Below are 13463 nucleotides of genomic sequence, written 5' to 3'. Positions count from 1 at the left end.
AAATGCCCAAAAATAGATGACTGGATCAAGAAGATGTGCTACATATACACCATGGGATATTACTCAGCAATCAAAAAAGATAAACACATGCAATTTGCAGCAACATGGATGGCGCTGGAAGGGATCATGCTCAGCGAAATAAGCCAGAAAGAAAAAGAAAAATACCGGATGGTCTCACTCATAGCAGGAATCTGGAAAACCTAAATATGGACCAGGAAAAAGAATAACTATAAGAAAGTGAAAATCAAAATCAACAAACAACTGTGAACCAGAGACACTCTTTGGGCAGGGGGGTAGGGATTGGGGTCAAAATCAGGGTTGCAATTGTATGGGGAATATCAAAATAAAATAAAAAAAGAAAAATAAATTAAAAAAATAAAGGACACTGGTGGAAGGTGGTGAAGGGTCCACCCTCCCTTACCGTGACCTCCCCTGACAACCTATGACCTTGTCTCCAAATGAAGGTGTGACGCATCCACATTCTGAGGAGTTAGGGACTAGGGCTTCAAAAGATCTTTTTGGAGAGGGCACAGTTCCACTTCTAATAGTCAAGTACAAAGAAATACTTCTATTCTCTGGAAAAGGCATCAATATTAAGTATGAAAATGCACATTGACAAATATGGGGAGCTGAGGCAAGTCCCGCTAAAGGCCGCAGTCAGCAGGCCGCAGGAAGAGCCCCCCCACCCCAGAGCCACGGACTGGCGTCTACACACAGTTGAGTCAGCCTGTGAGTCACCAAGGAACTCCTGGTCTGTAGAGTAAAGGATTTCCTGAACAAGATGGTTTCTTCCAGGAACTGGAAACTGTTCTCTCTGGCTGTGATTAAGTTCAAAGTGGGGGAGGACCAGAAGGGAAACAGCTGTCAGGCCCTGACAGCCTTCCTAGGCCACACGGGGGGATTTATATGTTGCCCAAAAGGAAAATGGCGAGTCATTGGCTTAATGCAGGGGAGTGACAGTCAGGTTGGCAACCTGCCGCCTTGAGACCAAAGCCTAGTCCCCAACACTCAGCAGGAAAGGTGACAGCAGCCTGGGGGCCGGGCCCTGCCCTGCACAATCCTGTCTCATGAGCTCTCTGCAGTGACTTATCCTGTTCCCGGCAGATTTGCAGAAGCTTCTGGAGCTGGTTCGGGAAGATGCCCGGAAGACAGTCACCATGGAAAACGAGATGCAAAAAAAACCGCCCAGGTATGTTGTCACGGCTGCTGAGGTCATAAGGGTTATCAGAATAAAAGCACGAACGTCAAGTTCACAGCAGCAGTTCCCTGTCCCAGAGCATCTCCTCGGGGACAAGCACTGCCCGGTGCACTCTGTTCACACATGCACCTCCCCGAGCTCAGAGCGGGGCAAGCCCACGCAGGTGGTGAATGTAAGGCCACACTCCAATCCAGACCTTTCTAATTCCAAAACTGTTCTCTTAACCGCTCTATACACTGCTGCCTGGGAATCGCTCAGTGAGACCTTCCTCCTGTGGACATTATGCCTGTGTGGAGGGCACACTGGTCACAGAGGGAATGTTCTGAAGGCTCATGCCTGTGAGAGTAAATGGCAGTGGAACCACCTAGTCCAGGTTGGAGATGGGGTCACAGAAGTTTCCTCCAACAAAGAAACTTTAAGCTGAGCTTTGAACAAGGCATGAAAAAGAGCCAGCTAGCCAAAGTTAGGGACAAGGCAGGGGGGACATTGCAGGCGGCACAGGTGCAAACATGGTCAAGGGAACAGAACTGCAGCCAGAATGGGATGGTGAGAGGCCTGCCTGCCTGTCTGGGACCTCAAAGGGTCCAGTTTTTACGTTAAGAGCAACATCACCCTCTAAAGTCTTTGTTGAGACAAGGGGTCCTCCTCCTGGTGGGGGGCTGTGTCCACAGAGCTTCTGACCTCTAAAAGCCTCAGAGACCACGTCAGCTAGAGCCAGAGTTCCCTTCCCAAGTGTATATCCTTCTCGAGTAAGCAAATTGCTCTGTGAGAATAAACGAGGCACTAGAAGAGGTTCATCATCGCCTTCATCCTACTGGGATGCCGACTCTGACTTATTGGTTATTGTTATTACCATAATTACAGTTCACCAGGCACTTTCACATGCATCACTCCCGCCTCTGCTTGTTCGTGATGAATTTGCTGCTGCGGCCTCGATTCATATGGGGGCTCCAGAGGGTGGGCCTGGAGGCACTTGGAGACAAGGCTGGCCTTAAGGCCTGGCCTGTTGTGCCTGATTTGTCAGCATTTGAGACACATCATCACAACGAAGCATCAGTTCCAGGAAGCTCCTTCCTTTGTAAGAAGTGACAGCATGAACACTGGCTTTGGAGTCAGAATCATGTGATTTCAAAAACTGGTGCCTCTAAGCTTCAGCTCTCTTGTCTATAAAATGAGGTTGTATAGCAGCCCGGCATTGGCCTTGGAACAAATGGGATCAATCTCCATTCCCATCATTTGATTGCTGTGTGATGTTGAGCAAGTTGCTTCACCTCTCTGAGCCTAATTCCAATTCTATAAAATGAGGCTCATAACTAACCTCACAGGGTTATAGTGAGAGTTAAACTATACTGTCCTTGTAAAATATTATTATTGTTATGGAAGTAATGTCTACTTCAATGAGTAATTTTAAGCTTTTAGTGAGATAATGCATTCAACATTACCATATGCCTGGCATATTATAAGCACCCTATAAATGGCCACAGCAGCAGTGACGGTGATAGCGATAAAGGTGATAGTGGTGGTGATGGTGATGGTGGTGATGATGATGGTGATGTTGGTGATGATGGTGATGGTGGTGATGATGGTGATGATGGTGATGATGATGATGATGATGATAATGGTGGTGGTGGTGATGATGGTGATGATGATGGTGATGGTGGTGATGATGGTGATGAGATGATGGTGATGGTGGTGATGATGGTGATGAGGATGATGGTGGTGATGATTATGGTGGTGATGATGATGATGGTGGTGGTGGTGACGGTGGTAGTGGTGGTGATAGCGGTAGTGGTAATGATGATGGTGATGATGGTGCTGGTGGTGGTGCTGGTGGTGATGTGGGTGGCAGTGGTGGTAGCGATTTTTCCTTCACATATAGTGCCCCATGGAATCCTCACAGCACCTGGCTGAGACAGGGCTATTAGCCCATGACTCATCACCAACTTCCCATCTCCTGGATGGAGAAGAACAGCAATGAACAACTTGCCTGAGATTATTAGACACAAAACCACCTGAGAATCTGGCTCTCACAGCACTCTTCACACAGCCCTGCATTCTCAGTAATGATAAAATAACCATGGTTACAGAGCAAGAACCTGTTGAAATTTCCCATCCCCATCAATTCCCGCAGGAGCTCTATCTCCCTAATCTCACTCCCGCAGCCCAACTGGAGGCTCGTGTGGCGCTGAGAGAGACGATGAGGAAAAGCTGCAGACTGTCCCTCACCCTCCTCACTCTAGACTCTGAATTGCCTTCCACTTTAGACACCAAATCTGCCCTCCTCAAAGCTGAAAGAGAACGCTGCAGTTTTTAGAAACCCCTAGAAGTCAATCCACCCAGACCCCGGCAACAAAGCCAAATGGCCCTCCAGCCACCTGCCATGTCCCTGCAGTCTTCTGTCACAAAAATACCATAAAACAGATGGCTTATTAATAAATTAATTAATAATTAATAGACATTTCTTTCTCACAGTCCAAAATCATGTGGCCTGGTGAGGCTCCCGTCTTCTTAGGCAGCATCCTCCTGCCGTCTCCTCAGCAAGAGGGACAGCAGCTCTCTGGGGCCTCTTTTATAAGAACACTGACCCCAGTCATGACAGTGCGGACCTCATGACCTAATAACATTTTAGAGGCCCCATGAACTTCAGGGGTGGGGGGAGCACACGTGTGCATAACAAACATCTTAGGGGAAGATGGCTTTTCTTAAAATCCTCTAGCAGTCTTTTCCAAATGTTTTGAAACTCCACGACCAGTGGTTTCCATTCCCAGAATCAGCGGGGATGCTTGTGAACAATACAAATTTCTAGCCTGCATCCCTGGCCCACCGAATCAGCATCTCCAGAGGAAACTGTCTTAACAGGCACTTCAAGTGGGCATTATTTCACAGAATCCTAGGGATTTCTAAGGTTTGCAACGGGTGCTCTCTGCACACTTGCTTCAGGAAGGAGGGAGAGAGAAAGAGGGAGAGAGAAAGAGAGACAGAGATAGAGAGACAGAGAGAAAGACAGGGAGAAAGAGAGATGGAGAGAGACAGAAAGAGAGACAGAAAGATTCGAAACGCTTTCTAAAGGCTCCTGGGGTCCCACTCAGCTTAATGTATCTAAGTCTCAGGTGTGTGGCCCAGGAATCTGTATTCTGAGCCCTCTCTTGGGTTGATTCCTATGCCCAGCAGACACTGAGCTCCTGCTCTAGAAGGAGAATCCTGCATCCTCCCATAGATAGTCACTGCCTCGGGAGCACTGCAGGTTCAGCATCTTGCTAACATTCACTTCTTGCTCTGCAGCATCTTATCAGTGCTTAAACAAAACAAGAGCGACTCTGCCCATAAAGACATGCAGATCACCGGCAAGTCAAGGTAGGAGGGTGTGGGGTCCACAGCATGTGGGTGGGGAGGCACCCCACAGTGACAGGCCACAGCAGAGGTGCTCCTCACCAGAGAGAGGGAAGTGGATGGGTGGGGAAGCTTTCTCCTCTGTTTTGTTTTTTTTTTATTTTATTTTATTTTATTTTTATTTACTTATGCACACAAAAGCTGGGGTATAAGTCAGAGTTGGGGGGTAAGAGGATTCAATAGAGACAGAATAGGCAAATCTACTGAAATACACTGCTGAGGGCAGCAGCGGGAGAGACAGGAGAAGTCTGCTGTGCCATGTGGTTTAGTTCCCTGGCCAGGGACTGAACTCCGGCCGTCGAGGTGATAGTGTTGATGCACCAGGGAGGCTGCTTTCTCCTCCTTTGCTGGAAAGCCCCTTAGCTTCTGGTACTAGGTATGAGCAGCCAGGCATTTCTCCCCAACAATTTTATCCATTAAAGTTTAAATCTTCCAGTAATGAAGGGATGAAGTTGGGAAGAACCACCACCTCTCTCTTTACTTGAGTGACTTGTGGTGGGGGAGGAGAAGATGATTCAAGTATTCACTTAGAGAAGTCATCACATCCTACCCTGTGCCAGTAAGTGTGCTAGGTTTTAGGGGATTCAGCAAACAAGACAAATGCAGTCTGACCTCATGAATCTCACTATCTGGACTGAGGTCATAACTTTATTTGGACCATGGACCCTTTGAGAGTCTGAGGGAGCTATGGACTCCTTCCAGGAAAAAAAAAATGCTTTTAAATGCATACTATAAATTACAAAGGTTTATAGAGATATGTATAGTAATATAGATTGTGATATTATGACTAAATTTGGAATACAGTCATTGCATTATATATAATAAGACTTAGCAGGTTTAATAACTACTGTGATTTTGGATTAACATCAAGTGTAAATGATTTTTCAAAACATCTCCCACAATTGTAATGGGATGTACAGATCTGTGATTTCTGGTTCTGCTTAAGAAAAGATGTAACCTTTTTTCCACCTGCATTCATGGACTCCTTGAATCCTGCCCATGCTTAAGAATTGCTGGTTAAATGGGAAAGTTGTGCATTTATCAAATAACACCGGAGTTAGCCATATCGTCAAGACAATGGAAAGTATACTGAATTATGGAGGTTTGGGTGAATGTTGAGCTCCAGGGTCCTAACCAAAACTGAGTTTGACATTTAAGCTGAGATCTGGAAAAAAAAAAGAATGAATCAACCAACCTATGCCTGGAAAAGATGGGAATAGTGTTCCAAGCAGAGGGACTGGCATGTGCAAAGGACCTGAGACAGGTCCTGTAAAATATGACCAGCAAGGGGCACAGCAGGATATGGGGGAATTGCACATTGAGTTCTAGGACAGCCTTGCTTTAAACCACCTCCCCTTATCTAAATCCTGGAGGTCAGCAGGTGTCACGGGGCCATTGAAAAGTAGCCTGCTGCTAACTTGAAACCGTTCCATTGTGTTTCAGTGAGAGATCCAGCAGCACAAGTGGAGACAGCCATTCCCAGCTAAACCAGAAGAAGTCTAAAAGGTAGGCCAGGTGGGCAATGGAAGGAGACCAAGCAAGAGAGGCCAAGGTGACCATGGCCTCTGTCACCCCAAGGGTATGAAAATGACTGGATGCAGACAAGCTCTAAAATCACAGACACTACTGAAAGAGGGACCCCCCTCTTGGGGAAGTGGGCGAGCAACAGACAATAACAGCACATCCTCCTCTGGGCCTGGCACTGGGCAAAGCATTCTGTAGTCTTGCTGTTATCTTGCTGATGCCCCAAAACCAACCCTATAAGTTGGAGAGGGTTCCCCATCCTACAGAGAAGCAGGCTGTACCTCGGCCAGGTGAAATGTCCCAACAAGGCTATACCACATGGTGGCACTGGGGCTTGAACCTCACTCTCCTAGCTCCAAGCTCCATTTTCACTCCATGTCCATAACATTTGCTGGGCTTAAGTGACCAGATGTCTTACCATATGCTCATTTACTAAGGTCTGAACCGGTAGCCTGATGATGTTAGGGAGACCTGTCCCTGCTAAATCCAGGGGGATGCTGAGGGAGGCTCCAGGCGAGGGTGGAGAACCCAGGTGGGTACAGAGAACCCCCCACTGCATAGTGACCTGGGGAAACCAGCCTCTTGGGTCTGTTCATTGGGAACTATCCCCCAAGCCCTTCTCATCTACATCTACAGCCGCAACAACCGTGACATCATCAACTCCAAGAGTGCAGTGTGTGCCACCATGAGGGCCAAGTTTTACAGTGTGGCCCAGGAGGCTGGCTTCTGTCTGCAGGACAAGATGGAAATCCTCATGAAGTAAGGGCATGCAAATATCCAGCCATTCAAAGGGCATTCATCTGGCACCTACTATGTGCCCACCAGCTGCTAGGCTCTGAGTTGTAGCACAGACCAAGAAGAACAGGTTCCTTGTCCTCAGGGAGTTCATAGTCTTGTAAAATATGAGTAGAAACAAATAACTGAATCAATAATTACACAGTTACAAATGATAGTCATTGCTCTACAGGAAAATACCAGGGTGCTAGGGGAGAGAGAAAGACCGTGGAAACTTATTTTAGGTTGGGTAATCTGGGAAGACCTCTCTAAGGAGGTGACTTTAAGGAAGAGGCCTGGTGGGTGAAGAGGAGCTGGTGGCATAGTGAGAAGGTGGAAGGATATTCCTGGCAGCAGGAAAAAGATACACAGTCCCAAGGTGGGAAAGGACATAGAAAATGGGAAGAAAAAAAAAGAGCTGTGTCATGCACAGCCATAAATGTGGTAATTAAGTTTTGGAACATGATTGTAAGGACACCATCGGACCATTGGAAACTTTCCTTTTCTATCCTAACAACCCAAGAACTGCCTCTCTGCCCACCTACCCCTTGACAACATAACTGATCACCCCCAATGACCTCATCCATGCAAGAGTGATTACCTGGTGGGCCTTCACCCTCTCACCCTGTCAGCAAGCAGGGAGCAGATACTCTGAGCCAAGGGTTCAATAATGAGTTGCCCCCCCCCACCTTCTAGGAGCATCCAGCCTAGTAAGGAAAGCAGAAAATAAACATACAACTACCACACAAGGTGATGGGGGCCAACATGGGAGTAAGGAGGAGGCTAACACAATAGCAAAATGATATCGTGCCTAGCTGGAGAGAGCAACCAGGATGGTCTTCCTGGAGAAAGTAACATTTTTAATTAAATGAAAATTGATGCTATTTCCAGGGCACTTAACATGTACCAGTTGTGGGTAACAGAACTTTCTATTTATCACTTCATAATAATCCTAGGGGATAGGTGCTATTTTTAGACCCATTCATAGATGAGAAAAATGAACTCAGATATTTCTCTTGCCAAAGGTCACCCAGTGGTTAAGTAGTAAAGGTGGGATTCAAACACAGTCACCAGGTAAAGGAGAAGGGAGTTCTAGGGAAAAGTAGCAGCAAAGTTCTAGAGGCCAGAAGGGGCACAATGGTCTGGGAACTTCCAGAAGTCAGGTATGGCTGGAGCTTAGGGTGACTGCAAGGTGATCAAAGACACAGACAGAGGTGAGATCATAAAAAGCCTTACTAACCCTGAACTTTATTGCAGAGACTTTGATCATCAGCCAATGCATAAAGTACTGGGAGAAAAGCGAAGGAAAGGATGGTGAAGAAACTAGAAAATGCAGGGGCTGAATAAGCCCTTGGTCAAGGACTTTATTCTGTATAAAATCAGAAGTCACCGAAATTCATATATAGGAGAGTGACAGGGTTATATTTATAATATAAAGTCTCCTTGGAGAGATAGGGCATTTTTCAAAAGGATTAGATGAATGAGAGAGGTGACACCAACATGAGTTAAACACCTACTGTGTGTCTAACACTAAGTTCAGCATTTTACGAATATTATATCATGTAATCCTAGCTTCCAAGAGCTAGGGACCACTATTGCCCTCCATTTTTACCTAAGAGAAAGCTGTGTAAATACCATGAAAAGTAGAAAGAGAACCAGGGCTACTAAAAAGTGACTGGATTGAGCAAGACTATTTCAGGACCTTGGAGAGAGACCAATGCCAGCTAATACATTAAAGAGTGACTGAGAGTCGTTCAGCAGACGCTCGTGAAGGAAAGGGTGTTTAAGTCATGACTGAAGGGGTAACACGGCTGTTAAAGGAGGAGGTGTCTGACTCATCTGCTTCATTCTCATCCAACCTGTGCCGTAGGCGCCAAGAAGAGAGAGGTCTCCAGAAGTTCCATTCTTTTTTCCTTGTCTCGAATTTTCAAAAGGATATGGCAAAAATGAGACATCAAGTCCCCGTGGTAAAAGGAGATGCACAAGAAATTGCAGACCACTGGTAAGGATCCTGAGACCCAGATAAGGTGGCCCCCCAAAAAGTGTATATTTTATATAAATCACAAATTATTAAAAAAAAAAGTATGAGTAGCCCAAACTGCATGGTGGGTTATCGATTTCTTCTTCAACTATTTCCATGTGTATATTGGGGGAGATTTTTTTGAAGAGATGCCACACCTTGCCTTAAACCCTGATGGTACCTCAACCAACCCCCAGGTTAAAACTTACCTCGCTCCCACCATCTGAAGACTATTCTCAGATTAGCCTCACATTTTGTCCTAACAAACGTTCTCAAAACCCACCGAAACACACAAAGTTGTTACACAAGCTTACTCATTATCAAAAACAAGGAAAACATATACAGGTTATCATCATCATCACCATCATCACCCCATCATCACCACCACCATCATCATCATCATCTACACCATCATCATCTATACCGTCATCATCACCATCACCATCAGCAACCATAGCACACCCTAGAAGGTATTCCACAGACATTTGCATGTTTTCTGGCCTGTTTAACTCTAATAGAGGAGCCCAGAATCCCTTTCTCCTAGCTTTCCACATTGTTAGGATAGAAAAATCATGAATGTATCTCTTTAAAGCACGCCTTCATCTGTTTTTTAATGAAATGCAAATCATGCTCCAATCTTTACTACTTCTAAAAGAAAGGACTTTCTTCGTTTATGGGCCCCCTTATATTTAGCAGGGAGGAAAGCCCCCCAAATAAAGGCTGATGGCACCCTAGAGACATCACGTGACAGAAAAAGAGAATGGGAGATGGAGGGCTTGAGGTTCTCAGACCCATCTCCCAGCTGCAGCTTCCTAAGTGGCCCTCTCATCTTGGAATTAAAGGTACTTTGATCTGCTGTCAAAACTACCAGAGGATCTGAAGAATTTCCGCCCTGCCAAAAAGATCCTGGTAAAACTGCAGAAGTTTGGGGAAAACCTGGATCTGAGGGTCCGGCCCCATGTTTTCCTGAAGGTGCTACAGGACCTGAGAATCTGGGAACTGTGCTCTCCGGAAATCGCAGTGGCTATTGAGGTAAACTACGGCTTCCTGTGCCCTTGCCATGCCTCAAGTACCCTCAGTCAGTTGCCTCTCAACACCCAGGCACTGTGTAAGTGCTGGGGACACAGAGTACATCACCTCACTGCAGAGGGATGGTCACATGACCTTGTTGCTCAACTCCAGGGGGTATTGTATTGTATGTAAATGGAGCCCCTTGGGAACTCAGAGGCTTTGGAGAGTCAAATAAATGGACAATGGAATCAAACAACTAGCAAACAAACCAAGAAGCACTCTGCATGTGGCTGCTAAAATCGTGGCCCATCCACCAGCATGGACCACATGTGGGTGCTTGTTAGAAAATGCAGAAGCGCAGACTCCAAACCAGATCTACCCACTTAGACTCTACACTTAAAGGAGATCCCAGGTGATCTGTGTACACAGGAAGGTGCAAGGAGCACTTGTTAAGGTAAACACAGAGGGCAACTGGGGAAGATGGTGCTGAAACCAAGAACTGAACAGAGAAGAAGACAGCAGCATGAAGAACAGGGTTGAGGGCAGGTTAGAACAAGGCAAACAAAGCAGGATGGAACTTGGCCGGCTGGAGGAGCTCATTGGCAGTCAATGGGTGGGTCAGGAAGGCATAATTCCAAGGGGATTGAAGAGGTCAGTCTGTGCAGACCCTCAAGGTCAAGTTGAGCTTTGGGTCTTTATCTGAAGGATGCTGAGGTTCCACTGAATGTTTCATCACCACCATCCCCCCACTCCAGACCATCCGAGTGCTCTATTCTCCTAGAACATCCAAAGGTATCTGCAGATGGGGGGGTGGAGGAAGGTCTCCATTCTAAGTTAGTGGAGTCCCTTCCTTATCTTCATCAGATGGCACATGTGCATTTTTTAAAGATTTATTTATTTATGCATACAAAAGCTGGGGTACAGGCCAGAGATGTGGGGATGAGAGGATTTACTAGAGACAGAGTGGGGAACAGAACAGGCAGACCGACTGAAATACGCTGCTGAGGGGAGCAGCGGGGGAGTCAGGAGAGGTCTGCTGCGCCATATGGGTAGCTCCCTGGCCAGCCGGGGATTGAACTTGTGCTGCAGAGGCTGCGGATTGCTTCATAGTGTGGTGCTTAACCCCTTGTGCCACCAGGGAGGGCCCCAAATTTTTATAGGGCTTTCAATGCCTCAAGATAAAGAAGTGATTCTACTGCTGGAATTTTCTCAGGCTTCCTGGTGTTTTCAGGATGACCCCTCCACAGGCTGATCTGGGCATGTGTGTTTGGGGGCAAGTTTGGAGCCAGGGAGGGGGAATCACCCTGTGAGCAAATGTTCAGACTCCAGTCCCCATATCCTGTGATGCTCATATAGGAAAGACTTGGTAAAACTAACTGTAGGATAACCCGTCCACATCCCACTCACTCGTCATTCATGCCGTCCACCTTCCACATGTTAGTTATGAGGAAGGGGCGAGCTCTGAGTGGGTAAGGGTGAGTTCATGACCCTGGTTAGCAAAATGCATCATGTACCCCCTCCCACTGAACTTCTGATAATCTGAACATGAGGTCACTTAATCTAGACTCTGAAGGAAACTCCCTATTTTGTGTCTTAACGCTTTATTTCCTAAAGTAAGCCCATTGTCATGAATTCTCGAAGCGGTCTAAGAACCAAAAAATCCCAAAAAGTTTAAGGACAAACAACCTTTTGAAAAGATATTAAGAGGTAGAAAAGAGATGAGATACAGACAGCAGGGTTTTCTTGCTTCCCCCAAATTTCTGTGGGTCCAACACATAGAAGGTACTTAAAATGGGGGATTGTCCATACTCCCCCCCCTTACCCACTCAGAGCTCACCCCTTCCCCATAACTGACGCGTGGAAGGTGGACAGCATGAATGACGAGTGAGTGGGATGTGGACGGGTTATCCTACAGTTAGTTTTACCAAGTCTTTCCTATATGAGCGTCACAGGATATGGGGACTGGAGTCTGGACATTTGCTGAACATTCTGCTGAACCCAGAAGCTGGAAAGGGGTCCCTAGCGTGACATTTCAGGTATTATGAAAGCCTGATGATTAGCGGAATCCTGGGGCCACCAGCTGCAATCACAAACCTTCAGTATCTCAGGGAAGGGGTTCCGGGGAGGTGCAGAGTCAAGCTCTCAAGCCAAAGCTAAGGCTGTACTGTGTCCGTCCCGCAGTTTGTACGAGAACACATCATCCATATGTCTCAGGAGGACTACATCAGCTGGCTGCAGAGCAGGATCAGCATCCCCATCCAGCCTCACAGAGTCCCCATATAGTCTGGGCCAGGGGCAACCAGCTTTCCTAGTGGCGGAGGATGAGTCTACGCTGTGTTCCAGCCTCCCGCCTACTCTGGGGAATACTCGGTGTGACCTGACAGCATCATCTGGAGGATGCCTCCTGCCAATATTCCAGCAGTGGAAACTCCCCTCAACCTCACACCTCAACCTCAGCCTCCCAGTATCTGTTCCTCATTGGTCCAGCCTGGCTCTACCTACTCCCTCCCCAGATTGTCACCCTATTTTTCTTACTCAAATTCTGGATAATAAAACTGAACTAAATGTTTGATGCTTGGCTAGGAAAGAGTTGCTGCTATAGAATTTGGGTGTGGTATTCAGATTAGGACAACAATCTGTACTGATTTTTGTTGCACAATAGGCCCAGTGTTGGGAGCTATCATTGCCTTAGAATATAATTTAATCTCACAATAACTTGGTTAAGTAAGAACTGATATTATCCCCATTTCACACCATTGGAGCTAGATTGTAATTCTCAACTTTAGATATACTGGCATGCATGGATGGATGCATGGATGGATGGATGGGATGGATGGATGGATGTGGATGGATGGATGGATGGGGGTGTGGGTGGAATGGATGGATGGATAAGCAGATGATTGGGTGGATGGATGGATCATTCCTCAATAAAGCAAATGGTGTGTGGCAAAATCTCAGCCTTTTACCAATCTTCCTATCTTGGCAGTCTTGGTTATAGAAGGAAACTTAATCTCTTGTCATCTCAAATGTGTGTGGGTGCATTGCCATTTAACCACTCTTCTCACCTAAGTTATGGGACCTGCAGTCATTTAACTCTCTCTCCTATGGCTGGGTTGATTAACAACTAAATAACTAGACTTGGCTTCCTTTTATCCCCAAATTATCATAACACTCATATATAGTAGGCTTCAGCTTCTCTTCATGATAATCCAGAAGAGAGTTGAATTGGGTCCAGTTCAGACTAAGCAACCTCTCATTCATTCACCTATTCAGTCATTACTTCACTCATTCAGTGAATATTTACTGACAGCCCAATATGCATCCCCAAGTTCAAGGTCCTGATGGTACAGCCATCCACCAAAGTTGAAAAGTCCCTGCTCGTGGGGAGTTTAGATGAACACGGAAGTAGACAATGAATAAAATGTGATGGGGAGGCCAGAGGGATTTCACTGCCTCCCTCTCCACACTGATACTCTTCGTTTTGCATGACACCTTGACAAGCTATTGTGTTGGGGTGTAAAGGTGAAATACAGTCTATAGGAGTCT

At 46.4% G+C, this 13463-nt stretch overlaps 1 protein-coding gene across 1 annotated transcript in view; it reads left to right on the top strand.

Annotated features, from left to right (window-relative positions):
* CCDC60 (coiled-coil domain containing 60) overlaps positions 1–12494 on the top strand; it is a 145584-nt gene extending 133090 nt beyond the window's left edge. Inside the window, exons 8-14 of the mRNA XM_037511078.2 lie at positions 1105–1189; positions 4481–4552; positions 6032–6094; positions 6749–6871; positions 8757–8888; positions 9749–9938; positions 12099–12494. Coding sequence (XP_037366975.1) covers positions 1105–1189; positions 4481–4552; positions 6032–6094; positions 6749–6871; positions 8757–8888; positions 9749–9938; positions 12099–12200 — 767 coding nt within the window. The 3' untranslated portion in view covers positions 12201–12494. The remainder of the gene's footprint in view (positions 1–1104; positions 1190–4480; positions 4553–6031; positions 6095–6748; positions 6872–8756; positions 8889–9748; positions 9939–12098) is intronic.
* The last annotated feature ends 969 nt before the right edge of the window (positions 12495–13463 follow it).

This window comes from Talpa occidentalis, unplaced genomic scaffold, assembly GCF_014898055.3.
Source record: "Talpa occidentalis isolate TD23 unplaced genomic scaffold, MPIMG_talOcc4v2.1 talOcc4.14, whole genome shotgun sequence".
NCBI lineage: Eukaryota > Metazoa > Chordata > Mammalia > Eulipotyphla > Talpidae > Talpa > Talpa occidentalis.
The sequence above is the reverse complement of the archived record's forward strand: the minus strand, read 5'-3'. Positions and strand labels throughout refer to the sequence as shown.